At 39.8% G+C, this 20481-nt stretch overlaps 1 protein-coding gene across 1 annotated transcript; it reads right to left on the reverse strand.

The window, feature by feature from the left end:
- Positions 1–2010: 2010 nt before the first annotated feature.
- SPTY2D1 (SPT2 chromatin protein domain containing 1) lies at positions 2011–20173 on the reverse strand. The gene is made up of 6 exons (XM_061167834.1): positions 19919–20173; positions 10235–10349; positions 7635–9164; positions 5910–6084; positions 4155–4232; positions 2011–2688 (listed from the first exon to the last, which is right to left on the reverse strand). Exons 1-6 carry the CDS (start codon positions 19976–19978, stop codon positions 2595–2597), a joined length of 2052 nt encoding a protein of 683 aa, XP_061023817.1. The 5' UTR covers positions 19979–20173; the 3' UTR covers positions 2011–2594.
- Between the last annotated feature and the right edge of the window lie 308 nt (positions 20174–20481).

The following is a 20481-nucleotide window of genomic DNA, read 5'->3' on the forward strand; positions in this document are numbered from 1 at the left end:
GAAATTTGGAGTTCCCATAGACTTTCTTGATAACAGTCTTTGAACCTTCTCATGGCACACATGTAAGGCTGCCTGTGACATGTGGTACCCTGGCCTCCAAATGGACATAACTGCATTTGTAGTTTAGAGAAAATACAAAGACAAGTTCTGAAAGTAGCTTTTAAAGAAAAAGTGCCCCCTGCTTTAATATAGCAACATCTAAAGCAAGTGGGACTGTGCAATCAGAGCTCTATTGAGTTTTACGAAAACTACTTTCCCTTCACATCGTGTTTGAGAATGCTGCATCCATGATCATGTAACATTATTACAATAGTGAAATAACATTACTACATTCATGACTTAACATTACCCAATAAAAGGCACATCTTCAAATATTAATAAAATCTGAAAATCAAAACAGAGGATACATTAAAAATCAAGCACTTAATTTGTAAACCTTGATAAAATAACAGCCTATTCCAGTTCCTTTAAAGATTTGTGAGCTGTTTAAGAGTGGTCAGGAGTTGCAGAACAAAGTGGAAGACAGGATTTGGAACAAGGCTAAGATTAAAAGATTCAGGACCTTTTTTTTTTTTCTTCATGAGCTACATACAGAAGTGCTCTTTTATAATGTTGATGCTGAAGAAAACTGAAATCAACATCTGTATCATAGCAGAATGCAACCAGAGTGATTACACGTAAGGACTTTTCCTACCAAGTTCTGTAATTTTAGCTAGCACAATGGTGCCTTTCTGTACAAGTAACTGCACAATGTCATTGAGTAAAGTGCTAGTAAGCTTTAAGCCACCAGAAATCTTTCAGCTATGACAAGCACTTGATTGTAATTACATAGTTCAGTCTGAATATTAAAATATATATATATATATTCAAGCAAACTTGTGAAGGGGAAAAAAAAAATCACATAAGGGACAGCAAAGGAAATAATGTTCCAAATCTGTTTTATTACATGGGATATCACACTACTCTGGAATCAGTAAAAGTCTTTAAGATAGGTGAGAGGCAGTCTATAGGCTATTCTGCCACCAGTGTTTTAACAGTTATATGTGATCATTAATAGTGGTTATCTAGAACACTCCATTGTAGAGAAAAAGCAAGCTCTATAGATAAAAAAAAATACACAAAAACAACTTTCAGATCTTTTGAAGAGTAAATCTTCTTGTAGGATAACGTCTCCTACTTCCTGATCCCCACTGACGGATGGCTTAGGACAGCCACAAGGTTTATTATAGAATTTTCTACAAGCTTATGTCTCATTGTCCCCAGTCCTCCACTCAGAGTCAGGGACACATGCTCTCCGGCATCATCACACCTCATTTTCTATTGCTGACCTTCCTTGAGACTTGGCTTCTCTCCAGCCGGAACCTAGGTCAGCCTGATTGGAACTGCTTGGACTTGAGGCTTAAGAGATATAACAAGTCTATAGATACGACTTGAAGAAAGGTAAGAATGAAGATGTTCCACAGCCTAGTAAGCACGGTAACAGGGAACATCCTCTCCTACCTGGGAAAAAATCTCTTCACAGTGCATAGTTTGAAATAAAAGTGCAATATGGGCAAAAAGAGAAAGTGGTGGCCTTGATACACATGAATTTAGTTTTTGGTTTTTTACCATTAATTGCTAAAGAATTTAAGATAAAAATATAGTCATCGACACAAAAAGGTAAAGGGCACCTTGAATTTCAAAATATCCTTACAATGGGGAGTGGAATGAGGCGGAGGGGAGCCTCACATGTCACTTCCTTACGTTTGAAACTATTACTCTTCCAAATCTAATGTTTGAATAAAATAAGTGTTTTTTCTTCAATATAAAAATGAAACTTTTAGATAAAAGTCAAACAGCACAGTGACCTTGTCTGTTTTACACCAACAAAAAAGTAAATCTGAAAGTAAAATCTGGAAGAGAATATTCTTAAACAAAAATGGCATAACTTGTCTTTTAACTTGGAAAATTCTGTTAATTGCCTAATCACCTAAATTAGTGAATAAGAATGCTCAGCATCCAATCCATGAATAATGCAGAATACAATTTATTCTACTTTTTACTTCAAAGTCACAGAAATGACATCCATATAATTATAACACCTACTCTACATTTTCAAGTTCTCAATCCAAACACAGAGATTAGGACTGGTCACTTTATTGCTGGCAGCATTCCTGGAAGGGCCAGGTTCCTCATCAAAAGACAAATTTGATTGGGAGCCAGGCAGCCCCATACTCACGCATCAGCAGAATTATGGAAGTAAAGGAGCAATCCTTCCTTTTCCTTTTTAGAGTAGCAAAGTAATACAAGATTGGCTGAATTGTGAGTGGCCCCACATGAGAGTGCATAGCTCATGAGGATCAAGGCTGGCTCCTGTGAATAGTTAGCTTCGTAAGAGCACTCACTGGGCGTTATGTCATCTGCATTACGATTTCACCCTGCAAAGTATGTGAAAATACTTTATGCTCTAACGACAGCCTGAAGATAGATGATAGTATGCATTCCTTCTCCTTGAGTACCCAACTAGAATTCTAAAATGATAAGGGGCTTCTTCAGTCTGAAGGCAGGACTTCTTTGCAGCAGTCTTCAGAAGTTCACAAAAATAAAAGCAGCAGCTAACGCTTCTTCAGCTTCTTGGCCTTTCGACGTCTCATTTCTTCTTCTTCACGTCTCATTTCCTCTAAATCTTCTTGCATACCTAATCTTAAGCTGTCAGGAAAAAAAGCAGGTGTTTGTCAATATACATGAAATTATCACATTCTTTAAAAAGCAAGACTGAAATTTCAACTGGGAGCTTACATGGAATGCACGGATGCACTAAAAAGGCCTCAAGGCTTTACCAGTGAAAACAAGACTAAGCAGGAATATTTTTTTACTAGGAGCCACTGCCTCAAGTTATAGTGGAAAAAAGACCTATTACTCAGCCATTATAAATGATACATTTGAATCAGTTCTAATGAGGTAGATGAAACTGGAGCCCATTATAGAGAGTGAAGTAAACCAGAAAGAAAAACACCAATACAGTATACTAATGCATATATATGGAATTTAGAAAGATGATAACAATGACCCTATATGCGAGACAGCAAAAGAGAAATGTAAAGAACAGACTTTTGGACTCTGTGGGAGAAGGCGAGGGTGGGATGATCTCAGAGAATAGCATTGAAACATGTATATTATCAATTGTGAAATAGATTGCCAGTCCAGGTTTGATGCATGAGACAAGTGCTCAGGACTGGTGCACTGGGATGACCCAGAGGGATGGGATGGGGAGGGAGGCGGGAGGGGGGTTCAGGATGGGGAACACATGTAAATCCATGGCTGATTCATGTCAAGGTACGGCAAAAACCACTGCAATATTGTAAAGTAACTAGCCTCCAACTAATAAAAATAAATGAAAAAAAAAAATTAAAAAAATAAAAATAGACAAACAAAAAAAAGAAAAAAGATCTTACATACAACTCAACAGAAAACATCTGAATATTCCCATTACACTAATAAATATAAATGATCTCATCAGCTTTAAAAAATAAAGAACAAGAAACATTTATGCAATAAATAAGATTCTATTCTTGTCTCTTCCCAATACTCTAGTTTGCTATTTTATCTAGTTAGAGGACAGAGGGGTTTAATATTTGGGTTGAGAATGAGGTGAATTATTTCACCAAGTTAACACTATAAACGAAGTAATCACTTGTTACCCCTACACAAGAAATGATTATTTGTTTGATAGCCAAACAGGAATCCAACATCAGGAATATAATATCCCTAATCAGGTCCTTGAGGTCAGTAGCAGTACAGGTCAGCAAGACTGAGATGTATCACATGTGGACAGGGAATTAAGAATGGGAAAAGAAAAATAAAAACATGCAATGGCGGGATCTGGGGAGCTCTCTAGCATTTACTGTGTGCCTACACGGGTGAGGTGTTGCATGCGCAACATGCACACGTGATCTGAATCCTCACAAAACCTCAGTGAGGAAAAACAGTACATTCCCAGTTTACAAATGGGAAAACAGATTTAAAAGGCTAATTTGTCTGAAGCCCACAGCAAGTAAGCAGGATTGGAATTTAAGCTGAGTGGCCCAAAGCCCCGGCTCCCAAGGATGCAACTGAAGCAGGGAACAGAAACTTTTTTAGGAATTTCCACACATGTATAGCTTGTGTTTACTTACCTCTTCGCTTCTTCTTTCTGCTGCTCCTTCCAACTACTCTCCATGTAACGTAAGGCATAATCGCTTTCATCTTTGTATCTGGTAAGAAAAAATTGAAGTTGTTAGGAAAAAATAGAAAAATCAATTTTCTAAAAGAACTTACATCTTGTTTTTAAAACCAACATCTTTATAACTAAATCAAACATACATTTAGGATTATTCCTCCTTGTTTGCAGGGAGTGGGGTGGGCAGAGGTTGGGTAAAAGGGAGTTTCTGAAGTAAAGATAAATTATATGAGCCCTTAATACTTTCAGAAGGCAACTATTCCTGAATCAAGTGAAAGTACCAATCCAATAATGTTTGCTCAACCCACTCACCTCTATTTACATGAAAGTTTATATATTAAAATCATAAGAGCACAATTAATATCATTTGAGCTTCATGGATTCAGAACAGAGACTGAAACAGACAGGACCAAAAACATATTGCTATCTTATGCCATAACTAAGATCAGGTTTTTAAATCTGATTTTTAATCCAGTTCTTCTACTGACTTTTTTTTTTTTGCTTGACCAAAAACATATTGCTATCTTATGCCATAACTAAGATCAGGTTTTTAAATCTGATTTTTAATCCAGTTCTTCTACTGACTTTTTTTAAAGACCTTTTTTTACTGTTGTGCTCAGTGACTCAGTCATGTCCAACTCTGAGACCCCATGGACTGTAGTCCACCAGGCTCCTCTGTCCATGGGACTTCCCAGGCAAGAATACTGGAGTGGGTAGCTATTTCCTACTCCAGGAGGTCTTCCCAACCCAGGGATCAGTCTCCTGCATTGCATATCTGTGACATCGAGGAGAAAACAAGTGCTGACTAATTTACATGTAGAGTTGGCCCTCGAACAACATGGGTGTGAACTACACGGGTCCTCTTACACAAAGATTTCTTTTTCGCGCTACAACAGGACACAATCCATAACTGGCTGCATGTGTTCCCATGTAACCTCAGAGAGGGAAGGAACATGTATACAGAGGAATCATTTATACAAAGGGCTGACTCTAAGTTACACGTGGATTTCCCCTAGCCCTCACACTGTTGCGGGTCAACTGTATGTTACCTCATTTAGTCCTCCCAAATGTCATTTAAAAAATAACTAACTCAAGTTTACCCAGCTAGTAAGCTGTGGAACTTTAATCTAAACCCCGATTTTTCTGCTCCATCAGTGCTTCTCAATCTTTAAGGTTGCTGTGAACCACTGGGGAATCTTACAGAGCTAGTATGGGTTTAGATATAAGCTGGGGCCTGCAAGCCTGCATTTCTAACCAGTTCCCAAGTGATGTCAATGCTGTTGGTTCCATGGTGCTGTTCAGGCATCACACTTCTGCGCAGCTTTTACACCAAAGAAAAGCAGGTGTCAGATCAGACTTTCAACACAGCTCTGTGGATGGTTTTCTGATTTCAAAGCCAAAACATTTCTACTACACCAAGCTGCTTCACTCTTATCAAATATACATCTTATAAGGACAACAGTTAAATAGGGATACTTATTGGCCCTTATACAAGTAACTACATAATTTTGCATTAGTTCTTAAATACTAAGTGCCAAAAAAGTAAATCTAAACAATCGAAGAATTCCTAATTAAGAACTGCATTCAATGTCTCTACTATTAATGTTTATTTTTCCCCCATAAAATGGATTATTCAAAATAAAAGTGTATATACACACACACACACACACATATATATGTAAATATATATATAAATCTTCTTTATCCTTACTTCTTTCGGTCATAGCCAAAGATTTCTCGAATGTGCTTGGATATTTCTTCCTGAGGTTCTCCTTCATCTTCAATAAAGTCTTCCATTTCAGAGTCATACTCTTCATCATCATCTTCCTCCTCTTCATATTCTCGCTGCCTTTTGTAACCACTAGGAAAGGGAAGCCTTTGAGGACCTAAGAATAGAAAGGCCATTATTTTAAAGAGTATTAAAATTTAATAGTCCCAACAAAATCCTATGCAAGCTGAGATACTAAGAACTCATTAGAATGGCAGCCTCAAAAACCAGAGCCAGCAAGCTGGCCCCCAGTGTGAATTCACTACTACAATCCTCTCTGTTGCTTCATGGTACTCAACAAGGAACAGAATTTCTGTCTGTCCCAGGGCTTACCAGAACTGTTACATTTTTTCTAGCTTAGTAGTTTCTATTCTTTTGGATTTAAAAGACTAGTAAAATTTCTTAAAAAGAAAAAAAAAAGTTACAAATCACTGAAGGAACACAAATTTTAATCTTGCCAAAAAAAGACACCAAAGGTAACAGTCTACTATTTATTATCATAATTCCATTACAGTTTTTAAAAGTCCAGTGAAGTATGAAAGATTCTCAGAAATGGATCATTGTTCGAACTGAGCAAGTCCGACTAATAGGAAAACCTTACCATACCAACATTATTTTTGTCATCTTGCCAAAAGACTGATAAAAATTTTGCAAAGACAAGCACTGATCAATAGACTAGTATCTGGGAACAACTGCTTTCTAGTCGTTGATTATAGACACTCCCTTTGTCATTCCACAGTTGTTTTTTATATGCATGGCTTGTCTCCTTAGCTCAGAGTTCCTTAAACTTCAGCACTCTGACATTTTGGGCCAGCTGTTTGTTGGTTGTGAAGAAGCTGTCCCGTACAATGAAAAGTAACAGCACCCATGGCCTCCATCTACTAGATGGCAATAGCATCCCATCCCCACTTATGTCAATCAAAAATGTCTCCAGATGTTGCCAAATGTTCACCGGGGATCAAAACTGTCCTTGGTTGAGAACCAACGTCTTGACGAAAGCAGAAAGTTTAACACATGGAATATCATCTTTTGTTTCTTTTTATATTCTCCATGGTGTCTAACAGGTGCTTCAACAAATCCTTACTACCATGTAGAAACGATGACCTAGCAGTTAATAGGTGCCAACAATGATCCCATACCTTGGGATAGTAGATTCCTAAAGGACTGGTAGCTAGGGCCACTATGAGGAGCAGAAGTACAAGGACAGTCTGAAATCATTCCTGACATATCATGGGTGCCCAACAATATTTGATGCAATCAGTTATGTATGAAAAGGCTTCAAGCTTATAAATACACTCCAGTCCCTGAAGACAGGCACTTACAGTCTTCATGAAGAGGTAAAGATGAATTCATTCACTGAACCACAAAAGACATATATAATATATACACTTCTCCTCTCATATAAATTCCATAGCTAAGCTTATTGCACTTGGAGACATTACAGAGGTGAACAAACAGGGCCCCAGATAAATCTCTTTCTAAAGACTTTTCCAAGCCATAGTTACTAAAGGAACTCTCTGGCATAGGAACAGACAAAACATCAGGATTCTATCAACAAGAATACATTTAAAAGCACACAGAAGAGTTCCCAGCATCTGGTTCTATAAAACAACGCACTCTTTCCAATTTCCTAGTGACAAATACTTTTAGGATAAGGGGAAATCTTACCATGGGCAGATCTGTAGCCAGATAAGGATGGCTTCATTCCATTCATCTGTCCATTGCTGGGCCGGCTGATTATATTCTTGGAAGAAATTGTTTCTGAGACAACAGTGCATTTGGGCTTCAGAGGGGGACCTGAGGTATTAACAGTTCGCCCAGGTCCCAAGCTGCTCACTGGTCTACCAGGGCCTGAACTGCTGACAGGTCGTCCAGCTGGAGCTGGGCCACTGATCGACCGGCCAGGGCCACTGACCAATCGCCCAGGGGGGCCTGAGCCACTCACTGGTCGTCGAAGTTCATGTGGACTGCTTACAGGCCGCCCAGGGCCCCCAGAGCTGCCCATGGGTCGCCCAGAACCACCGGAGCCACTGACAGGTCGCCCAGGGCCACCTGAGCTGCTTGCAGGTCGACCAAGGCCACTTGTACCACTGACTGTCCGTCCTGGGGGACTGAAGTCACTGGCTGGCTTCCTGTTCCCACTGACTGATCGCCCGGGTCCTGAGTTGGAGCTGCCATTCTGGCGCTTGGGCATGGGGCCAGGACTAACCGTGGGCCGGGCAGTCCCTGTGCTAGGCCGCCCAGGGGCTGGGCTGGAGCTGCTGCCTGGTGGCCGGACACCCAGACTCTTGGCCTTATTGTGTGGGGTGGCCATGGGCCCAGGCCTGGAATGGCTAGGATGGGGAGGAGATTTTTTGGCTTTGTGCTCGGGAGCAGATTTCTGAGGCCCTTTAGCAGAAGTCTTTGGGACACTTGGTGAATAGGTGCTGGGGTGGGGCTTTCCAGCCCCATTGAAAACAGGTCTATCACGGCCCTCATGAAGCGAGGGTTGGGAGCAACTGCCAGGGGCTACTTTGGTCCTCTCCCCCGGCACGGATTTGGACGAAGACAAATGCAAGCGCTTTTCATCAGCTGTGCTGGGTCTGGGTCTCTTCTCAGGATGAGGAAGGACAGTACCCTTGGAAGCAGGATGCATGTCTCCAGAGCCTCTGCTAAGCTTTGTGCCCACACTTTCTTTCTGAGAGGGTACTCTTCTGGTTGGCGGTGGTCTTGCATCTGTCTCAGGTGTCCTTTTCCTCCGCTTTCGTTCAAGGAATTCCCGCTCCCTAAGTTCTTCTGCAGTCAAGGGCCGCTCTTCTGTCTTCTTCACTACCTTTATCTCCACCGGCTCGTACTGCTTTTTCTCAGCCAGCCTGAGTAGATCACTGAAGTTCATGACTGGTGGGGCACTTTTAAGGGGGACCTTTGGTTTGCTTTCAACTTTGGGAGGTTCTTGCTCTTCCTCGTACTCCTGCTCTGACTCTGCTTGATTGTATTCTAAGAATTCATCCTCTTCTTCCACCTCGTACTCTTGGTCTGCTCCTTGGCGAGCGTGACTTTGCATTGCCTGCCTCTTCTTTGACTTTTCCTCAACAGGAATCCCATTGTAACCGTGGAAATTATCCTTTGTCCTCTTGGCCATAGCTCTTGCCTTCTTGTCATGTTTCAGCTCAATTCGCTTTTTCACTAGTTCTTCTTTTCTCCTCTTCTCTTCTAAGGCTGAAAAAGACAAAACAACACATTATTTCAAGGTCGTAATAAAACTACGTTTATCTGAAATCAGTAGGTGGCCGAAACCAAGCAACATTCAAGTTACGGTTTGTAGAAATTTGAAAACTTCTAAGAATCAAATGAGGAAGTCATTCAAACAAGTATCAGTGAGTCATCTATACACAATGAGTGGATCACATATGGGTTTTTCTATATGACTAAGCAAGGAAGAGTCTTGGCTTTTAGCTTTAAATACAGAAAATAGTTCATACTAAATAAATATACCAAGTTAAGAGAATATTAGTACCCACTTAGTAGTTGTTATTAATTATGAATCAATGGATACTCAAACTTACCGAATCAGTTTCCTTGTCATTTGCATGAAGTAGAACTACTGCTTGAGTTTACTGGTTTTCAATCCCTATTTTCACCTTTTAGATAGTACTCTGTATATTTTAAAAAATTCAAATACAAAGTAGGTAGAAACAGGTTCCAAACTAAGGTTAAGAGGGAGTCTCCTGTGGTCCGGGGGTTAGGACTCAGCACTTTCACTGCTGGGGTCCCAGGTTTAATTCCTGGTTGGGAAACTAAGATCCCACAGGCTGTACAGTACAGGCAAAAAAAAAAGAAAGGAAAAACCCCACAAAAATAAACAAACAAAAAACAACCACAGTGGGAAAGAATATGTTTTAAATGCCTATATGTGTATAACTGAGTCACTTTGCCGTACAGCAGAGATTGACACAACATTGTCAATCAATGACACATCAACTAAAAGTACCAAAAAAAACCCCACCAAGGCAAAAGAATGAAATTCTTACTGGAGTTGCTAATATGATCAATTAGAAGATATGGTCACTATTCCCAAAAAGGTTTTAATTTAAGAGGAAATAAAAGATAGTATCTATACAAATGACCAACATAAGAACATATGTAATGCTACAAATACAGCTGACTCAGACACATACACAACAAATCCATTAGCCTCTTAACGATATTACAAGCATCCCTTGGTTAGTTACAAGCCAGTTGTGAAGACAGACGACTTTAAAACTGAGAATAAGGCTATAGATTCATACCTTTTCGTCTGAGCTCCTCTTCTTTCCTTCTGAGAAAAGCCTGGACAGCTGCTGACTGGACACCCTTAACTTTTGGGTCTTTTTTGGGAGGTCCCACTGCCAAACTGTATCTTTTCTGAAAATAAAAACAGAGTAAAAGTTACACACAATTAACTTTGAAACAATAGAGAGGTCTAAATGTTGACTAAAAAAACCTATTCTGAATAATTAAGAGACCACATAACCCCCATGAAAGCTCAGCTATAAAATTTCAGGCTAAAAATGATTATATATGCCTGTTTCCAGGTGTAGAGTTTCTTCAAACATTTTCAACAATACATAAATGAACAACTCATAGAAACACAATTTTCAAGCTATTTTCCTAAAAAGGTACCTGGACTGGGGGAACTGAAAAAAATCACCACTAAAACAGACTATTCTAGAATTCTGATTTAAAAGAGTATCCTTCTTCAGAACTTTCCAAGTCCCTGGTAGAAAAAACTATCACAACTATTTTCCTACTGAGTACCCAACTCCAGGTGGTTTTCATAGCTGCTACATTGGTTATTTTGTCTACAACATTAAATACCGAGATCCTACTTTGGCCTCAGGCAAAGCAGATGGCAAACCATAGCTAAAAGGCATTTCAAAGAAACCAAAGCAGCAAGAAGGGTCCAAGTCTCTGTAACCTTTAAGTGTAGCTCTATGTTCATTAAGTATTAATTCACCACACAAATCCTTTCAGACAAGTTTCCAGATCACCCCAAAAGTACTAACATCATCCTGGAACAGATGGTATTTCTCTGGTCTTTGATTTTTATTCAATTGCACTAGGAAATGACTAAAACTAGAATAACACTAATTTAAACCATAAAAGGAAAAATATTTTCATTTTATAACTATCATTAGAGAAGTATAATTAAACAGAGCTAATAACTCAGACCAGGATGATTAATCTCTAGGACCATTTCACATTAAACTTACGGGCTAGGAAATAAGAATTTTTTAATGCCCTTCTTTCACCTTAGGCAGATAACATTTTTATCCACTCAACCTTGTTGCTGTACTAGTTTAAAAAGAAATGTTAACCTATGAGAACAAATTGAGCTACTAAAGAACCAAAAAAGTGACTCCCAAAATGTGTATGAAATTCCTGGAGGAAAGCCAAAGGACTCCTGCTTACTACACAGCTGCCAAACAGAAAGCATCTTGAAACAGGCTGGAAGTTCCAGCTAAGTTAGTCTACCCGTGAAGCAGCTGGCCAAGAAAGCAGGCCCTAATCCAACCTGAAAATCCTGCGTGATGGCAATGCTTGAGACCTGACACGTCCCTCACACAGACAAATCCCAAGAGAGCATCCAGATTCCTTTCCCAGTCACCCTGGCTGCCACAGTGAAATTCTTTAACAAGTCCCTATCTTTGTAAATGTAGTTGCAGGCCCTTTCCATAGTGGATTGGGGACCAATGTTTAAAGCAGAAAAGGAGAGGGAAAGGAAGATAGGAGTAAGAGAATACTGCTTACCTAATTATATAGACATAAAATCTGTCGTGGTTACAAGAACCTCAAACATAGGTCTTATTCATAGGAAATGCACATTTTCTTAACAGCAGGGCTACTGTGAAGATGATTCAAGTTGCATAAGACACATAAACTCATAAGCAGAGGCACACACTCACATCAGGTAAATATATGAGAAGAAGAAGGGTGCATTGTGCTGCCAAAGTTCCAAATATTTCTCTCCCTGCCAACTATATAGCCCAGATTCACCTGCCAAATCGAAGCTTAATACAGGGCTCCCCCACCCCAAAATACCAATCTTTATTATCTAAAATAGGATTAGTTTGTTATCTAGGTATTATAACAGCAAGTGAGCACTTCCTAATTTGATTTCAGGGTGGATATCTTTCTTCCTAACCTGGCACTTAAATAGGTAGGTAATGGGTTATGTATTCTTGACTAAATACAGACACCAAAAGAGAAAAATAGTGTCAATGGGATACAGTTTAATACTGTGTTTAGTAAGCTTCAGTCACTCCCATATCACTGTCATGATTTTCGCCCTTTTAGTATGCCAACTGTATTATTATTTACTAATTTTAAGAAAATATGTACCTCCAACTAAAAAAAAAAAAAAAAAAAGAAAGAAAATATGTAGATTGATCACCATGACTTATTATTGCACCTTTACCTCAAGCAATACTACTCATGAAATGACAGGACTGAAAGGCTAGTTATGTTTTCCCAAATTCTATACAAATATATAATTTTAAAAATATGCATCTATGAGAATAAAAAGTATTTATAAATCACCTAAAATCATGGTGACAGCCAGGGCTATGTGTACTGCACTCTGGGAAACACCAACTGAGGAACATAAACACAGGAAAGGTGGAACACAAGAGAGAAACAAGGGAGGGGGTTCGGGAACTCGGATTCACTCAGAAAAGAATCGAAAAGGCTACACTTAGCTTTTTTCAAAGTATACACCTATTTTCATCAATTCACATGCCAATTTCAAATTCAGCTTTGTTTAAAAAAAGACCTCCAATCCTTGAGGATACTTACTAAGTTGGCCTCATGTTTAACTCAACAATTTTGCTGTCCTTGTCCTATCCCTATGATGGAGAAGGAATTCAACAAATCTATAAAATGTCTTATTTTGTGGGTCTGCTAGGAAACAATTTAAGTAGGACAAGGTCCTACTTGATGAGGCCTGATCTTATTTACTGACTAGAGCTGAGTCATAATTAATAGTTTCTTACATCCTCTGTAGCTTGATGCACTCAAAGGCAGATACTAGGAGAATATTAAAATATTCTCTTAGGCAAAATTTAGATCAAAATGTAGAAATTTGGGGCAGAAAAAAAAGGGGGGCTAGGCCTCCAGAGATAGTGATCTTTTTAAAAACATTTTTAATGAAATAAAATTCACAAACCATAAAATCCACTTAGTGTGTACTAGTATATTCCTAGAGTTGTACAACCATCACCACTATATTTCCAGAGCATTTTCATCTTCCCCAAAAGAAATCCCTTACCCTTCAGCAGTCATTCCCCATTCCCCTCACTTATGGCCCTGGCAGCCACTAATCTTTCTGCTTCTATGGATTTGCCAATTCTGGACACTTCATATAAATGAAATCATGCACCCAGTGTACACACATAGTGATTGATAATGCATCATAAAATAAAATCTAGAAGACACAGATACTATATAGATAAGTGATTATTCAAAGTATCTAAGATTTTCCAATTCAAAAAACTTTTTTTTTTTCTCCATCTGCTCCAGAATTACTATGAGAAACTCTATCCCATCAGACTTTACTGGACACTGAGAAGTGTCATCAAAAAACCAACAGAGTTACTGCCCAAGGCTTTATTAGGCTGGAGTAGAGAGATGGATCCAGGTTTTATAGATGGCAGACCTTATTCACATCCCACTCCTGACAGACCACAGTATTAACTCCAGCCTGAGTTTCCAGCCTGTCCTACAGATTTCAGACAGGCCAGTCCTCACAATCATGTGAGCCAATTTCCCAAAACAGATCCTACTGGTTCTGTCCTTCTGGGGAACCCTAGCTGCTGCAGTGGTCTTCTGTATTAATATCTTACCACTTTCACTTAATGTTTTAAAGGTTCATGCTGTAACATATGTCAGTACTTCACACCTTTTCTGGATGAATGTTTCATTATATGGATTATACCACATTTATCTAACCATCAGTTAATGGATATGTAGACTGTTTCTACTTTTTGGCTATTATGAATAATGCTCTGTGAACATAAGTATACAAAGTTTTCTGTGAACGAATGCTTTCCTTTCTCTTGGGTCTATCACTATAGACCTTCTTAACATTGAGCTGGCTAGACTTTTGAAAAAGGGATTGCAGTCAGACCCTGGTATTAGAAGATTTGCTGTAATAGAACATTTTATTAGACAGTTCCTTTCCCCCTCAGGGGGCACCCAGCAGAGAACCACGTTTTTAAAAGAAAGCTTCAGGCTGGGATTACACTGTATGCCATTTAATAAGGCAGGAGAACTATTTGGCACTTTCTCCCACATCAGATGGTCACATTTAGCTCTAGCGGCAACACATCAAGATGTACCCATCAATTCTGAATCTGATTCAAGGCACCAGGCTGCTTCATTGTTTGAGCTTCATGAAAAGCAGCTGGACAAGAGTTTCTTTTATCCTAAGTGTATCCATTTTATTACACTGCAGGCCAACTCAGTCATTCTGCTGGGCCCCAGTGAATGATCCACAACAGAGAAGCTTATGCCATCTAAATACAGTATCAGAGATTTTGCCAAGATTTGTAATTCTGAAGCCAAGAGACCTAGAAAACATTAAGTCACTTTAAACATATGTGTTCCTTGCACTGAAATCATACTGTCACAGTCAGATTAAGAAAATCAGGAGCTTTTAGTGTGGAAATACATACTCACCAAATATGTTATTAATATATAGGAATCAACAGCAATTCCTTCTTGAAAGCTCTTCTTTACTCAGGAGATAATATATTGTTGTAATTGTAGAAAATAAATATTCTGATGATTTTATATAAACTAGAGATTTATCATTGGTTAGAAATCAGAGTTAGAAATATTCAAAGGATATATCCTTAACTTTAATGACTATACGACTTCTATAATCCTCTCAATACATCATAGTCAAGGAATGAATGCAAGCCTGGAAAACCACTGATATGCATTAGGCTTGCTTAGCTGGGTGGCTAAGAGAGTGAAAATAAAACCACCAAAAAACATGCTATTCAAGACTGTTAAGATGTCAAATATAAATCTTACTGTTTATAAAACTATACCTGATTATAAAGTACAGCATCAGATAGATACCTCAGAATCTCTAGTTCAACCTCATGTTAGAAATGGCCCAAAAAGGACAACTGTATATTTACTGGCTATCACTCATACCATTTGTAGCAAAGACTGAATTAGAATCTAGATCTCTTGACTCTGGGGCAAAAGTTTTCCCATTACAGTGTGCCTCACTTCTAACTTAATCCCAACACTTTCATCTCTAGCTCTAACCTCATTCTTAAATGCCCTTCTTAACTTCCACCTGCTTCCTAGACAATGCCATTGCGCCAAACAAGTCCATCACCGAACTATCCCCCAACCTCAGACTCTTATTTCTGTTAACCATGCTGGTACTCTCCCAAAGCCTGTAAATCTCTATTTACCAGTTTTCAAATGCTGTTAGTTTAGCCTTTAAATTTCTCTCCCATCAGACTTTACTGTACAGTGAGAATGCCATCAAAAAAACAACAGGGTTACTGCCTAAGGCCCTATTAGGTTGGAGTTGGGGGTAGGGAACTAGATGGATTCAGGCTTTATAGATGACAACCTTCCTCAGCACCCCATTTCCAAAAGCCTCTCCTCATTCACGGAGAAGGCAATGGCATCCCACACCAGTACTCTTGCCTGGACAATCCCGTGGACGGAGGAGCCTGGTAGGCTGCGGTCCATGGGGTTGCTAAGAGCTGGACATGACTGAGCATCTTCACTTTCACTTTTCACTTTCATGCATTGGAGAAGGAAATGGCAACCCACTCCAATGTTCTTGCCTGAAGAATCACAAGGACCGGGGAGCCTGGTGGGCTGCCGTCTATGGGGTCGCAGAGTCGGACATGGCTGAAGCGACTTGGCAGCAGCAGCTCTCATTCAATACAGGGTCATGATTAAGAAAGAACTCTGGAGCCACTTTGCCTGGACTATATTCTCTGCTCTGCCATTACCAGCCCTGCCACTTATTAGCTGTGTGACTTCGGAAACATTTCTTCGTCTCCCTGAACCTCAGTTCCCTTATCTGTAAAACAACCTTCCTCATATGGTTATTATGATGATTAAATTAATTAATATACAGAAAGTGCTTAGAACAGTGCCTGGCACAAAGTAAGCACTATAAATGCTAATTGCTGTTGTTATTATCCTTACTATTCATAAAGAGATTGCCTAGGTAGTGATGGGAAAGAGAACAGAATCTCCATGTGGTAATATTACAGATGGACAAAAAGCAGATGAAAAGATGCTCAACAGCACTAATTATTAGAGAAATGCAAATCAAAACGACAATCAGCTATCACCTCATAGCAGTCAGAATGGCCATAGTCAAAAAATCTATAAACAATAAATATTGGAGAGGGTATGGAAAAAGGGGAACCCTGCTATATTGCTGATTAGAAAGTAAATTGGTACAATCATTATGGAGAAGAGTATGGAGGTTCCTTAAAAAACTAAATACAGAATTACCTACCATATGATCCAGCAATCCCACTCCTGGGCATATATCCAGAGAAAACCATTATTCAAAAGATAACACGCAAAAAAAAAAAAAAAAGATACATGCACCCAATGTTCACTGCAGCACTATTTACAACAGCCAAGATATATGGAAGCAACCTAAGTATCCACTGACAGAGAAGTGGATAAAGGAGGATTGGCTACAATGGAATATTACTTAGCCATAAAAAGAATGAAATAATGCCATTTGCAGCAACATGGATGGACCTAGAGATTATCCTACTGAGTGAAGTCAAGACAGAGAAAGACGAATAGATGATAAATGTGGAATCTAAAAAAATGGTACAAATGAACTTATTTACAAAACAGAAATAGTCACAGATGTAGAAAACAGACTGATGGTTACCAGAGGAAATAGGGAGGAGGGATAAATTGGATGACTGGGGCTGAAATACATATACTATACATAAAATTGATAATAAGGACCTACTGTATTGCACAGGCTTTCCTGGTGGCTCAGACGGGACAGAATCCACCTGCAATGCAGGAGACCCAGCTTCAATCTATAGATCAGGAAGATCCCCTAGAGAAGGGAATGGCAACCCACTCCAGTATTTCTGTCTGGAGAACCTCATGAAAAGAGGAGCCTGGAAGGCTACAGTCCATGGGGTCGAAAAAAGTAGAACATGACTGAGTGACTAAGCATGCATATACAGCAGAGGGAACGCTACTCAGCACTCTGTAATGACCTATATGGGAGAAGAATCTGAAAAAGAGTGGACATGTGTATATGGAAAACTGACTCAGTTTACTGTTCACCTCAAGGGTCCATAGCCCCCCAAATCCTTATGTCTAATACATATGAAGGTTTCCTCTTTATTTTTTGATTTGAGGGTCACACCACAGTTACAGTATCTTGCCTGGGACAGTTTTTAGTCTGACTGTGAGAAAAACCATGTATCTTGCCTTGTGCACCACAAGACATCAATTATAGTTACTTGAAACCTGCTTTTGCTAGAGGAACTCAGTGAGAAAAATATTAAGGGTAAAGTTACCAAAAATATCTTTTCTCCTTTATATATAAACAGAGCTAATAACAGTGACTGGTTACATCACCTTGATCAGCTGTGTTTTTTTTTTTTTTATTCAGTTTTCCACTGGGAAAAGACAGCATGCCTGGTATTTCTAGGCATGATGCAATCCTCCTTTTGTTTTAACCAAAATCTTTTACAGATAACTATTTCTCTTAAAAAGAAACAATATGAAAGAAAGCTGTCCCCAAAGGGAACAGTTTACTGCTTTTCAAATCAGATATAGCAGACATTTTTTAAAATAGAGTTCAAAGTGGCTGTACAGGTGTTTCAGATTTTAGCTTCCCTTGGATTTTAGTCTAATCAATGCCAGTTTATATCCTTTCTGTTAACAAAGGTGTGACAAAAGAACTTGACTGAAATTGAAAGTCAGCTATGATAGGATCCAAATGGAAGGTGGGGACAAAGATGGCTAAAAGAGAAATACAAACCAAGCCCTAGAGAAGGATGGATAACTCTATTTGTGAAGCAGGGTGTGTGTGCGTGCGTGTGTGTGTGTGGTGTGTGTGCGTGTGTGGTGTGTGTGTGTGTTGTGTGTATATTGTAATGCTGTTTGACTTGGATGTTGGTTTATAAGGATACTTGCTTTCTAGTACTCTCACACTGCAATATGTTAGATTTCAGAACTCATAGTATGAGCTAAAAGGTTTCACTTGGAGCTGATAGAGAAAATAACTTAAAATAATCAGATGACGAGTTAAAGATCATGGATGAAATTTAATACAATCCTGTTTTATTCCTCAATAATTTTTGTGTTTTACTTTCATCTGAAGTAAAAAGATAAGGATTATAGTGCTGATAACTAAATGAAACCTCCAGGCTTACTAGCTTTTGGGGTGAGTGGGAGGGAAAAACATACTTTCACGAAGTATATGCCTATATTCATCTATTAAATTTTAAATGACCTCACCAATTTACCCATTTCCCTTTTTGCTTCCAATCTTTGTTATTCCAATCGTAGATCAATAATGTATATATTCTGAAATACAGACATATTTTGAAATCTCCCACTCTAGAAATATGTACTTCTCTGTCAGCAATCTTTGGTTTTTAGAATAAGAAACAACTAACTTGGTTCTGATTCTTCCATAGGATAGTCCTGGGCATCAGGGCAAGTATTATCTTTCTTTGACTTCCACTGAAATTGAGGAGGATGTAGAAAGAAATATGTGCCTAATTATGCAAAGATGAATGCTACTAGATCCAATATTGACTTGTCTAGGAAATTTACAGAGACAGAAAATAAGGTTTCATAACTTCAAGATCGTTCAGAGTATTTGAGATGGGATGTGAATACATATAATAAACTGATCAATATCGGTTTTATTAACCAGTTATTTTTACATCAATATCTTCAAAAGAGTAAAAGAATAAGCACAGGAGAGGGGAAAAAAATATTGCAAATATACAAAAATCTAAGATGTGCTGAACACATCATGAGAGCTCAATAAGATCTAGTTGAACTGACTTAAAAAGAGCGCCGTTTGAGCTCCACACCTCAACGCTCAAACCGCAGGTATCACAATGCAATTTATCGGTTTACAGCTGGGGCTGTGGTAGATCTGAGGATCTCGAAATGATTAGTTTATGCAAAACAGCTACACCCTCGCAAACGAGGCCCTCACCACCACTACCGCATTTAGATACTAAAGTTTTACACCGCTCAGCGAATTAGCAAACCTCACAAAGTAACTGGGACCTAGATTTCAAACAACAAATCTGGAAACCCACAAGTAAACGGAAGCTGAAACTATTTCTCTCATCCTGTTGGCCAAAATTTCGTGGAATCCACTCACACGCCCTTCCTAGGGAGGTGATAATTCAATCACCTGGTTGGCTGAGTGGGTGGGGGACACAAGTCAAAAAATCTTGTTCGGGAAATCACAAAACGTTTGACTCAAAGATCAGCGGAAAATCAGCTCAAAAACTAACAGGCCAAGCCCCTAATATTCCTGAACTCCCCAAGTTCTGGGTTGAAGTTTATGCCGAAGCTAGAAACTACGAGCATTAGATTCCACTACGTGCCAGGCACGGCTCTACTCACCAGCTTTCACGCAACTCTAAAATACCCTAAACGCAAAGTTCAAGTTGTAGGGGTAACTAAGCCGAAACAAACCAAATCAGCTCGTCAGCACGCTCCCGCTTGCTTATCTCAAGCCCCCAGTAACTTCAACCCCCAGTACCCAGAAGTACATATCCAAAAGGAAAAAGAAAAAGAAAAAAAAAAAAAAAACGGAGTCCAGATCTTTCTTTTCCTGGAGCCGATGTGCTGATTCCTGGAAGTTCCGAGGACCACACACTCGGAACTTGAAGACCAGGATCTCCTACAGTCGCCCCCCGGCTGGTACTTACCGGCACGTTGTTGACACCCTGCGCTTTGGAAGCTATCAGGAGAATTTCCCTAAAGTCCATTCTGGTCGAGGAGGAGGACTGGGCCAGCCTCTCGGAGAGGAGGGAAAGCGCGCCTTACCGAGGCGACCAGCAACAGCCTAATGATCTGTCTGGCCAGCCTCTCTCCCACCCCTCCTCTGCACGACCACTTCCGGCGCTTTCCAATGCCGTCTGCCCGCCCACTTTCCTCCAGAGGCCAGTATCCTTTCAGGCCCGCCGCTTCCCTCGCGAGTCTTTGGCGTAACTTCCGCTTTCAGGCTCGAGACACGTAGAAACGTGGTACGTGGCTGCTGGCGTCGGCTCGAAGGGGCGGGACTAAGCCCTTCCCGGACCAAGGAGACTCGACCTGTAAACTGGGGGGCGTGGCCAAGTGCAAGAGCGGCTTCGCTGGAGGGCGCTGGCGCAAGGCCTGTTTCCGTGCTCCGTGTGCGCTCTCGGGCGCGAGAGCGAGGGGTTGAGGCGTTATCTACGGGTTCTCTCAGTGTTACGGTTGGACGCTTAGGTCCGAGAAGGCGGTACCTCAA

This window comes from Dama dama, chromosome 2 (genome assembly GCF_033118175.1).
Source record: "Dama dama isolate Ldn47 chromosome 2, ASM3311817v1, whole genome shotgun sequence".
In the NCBI taxonomy this organism is placed as follows: Eukaryota; Metazoa; Chordata; class Mammalia; order Artiodactyla; family Cervidae; genus Dama; species Dama dama.

Bases quoted from the DNA above. Each gene is read 5' to 3' on its own strand.
- SPTY2D1 (XM_061167834.1), bottom strand. From the start codon at position 19,978: ATGGACTTTAGGGAAATTCTCCTGATAGCTTCCAAAGCGCAGGGTGTC. The intron at 6,085-7,634 runs GTAAGATTTCCC...TTCTATTCTTAG, and splicing joins TGGCTACAGATCTGCCCATG to GTCCTCAAAGGCTTCCCTTT. The intron at 4,233-5,909 runs GTAAGGATAAAG...TTTTCTTACCAG, and splicing joins TTTGGCTATGACCGAAAGAA to ATACAAAGATGAAAGCGATT.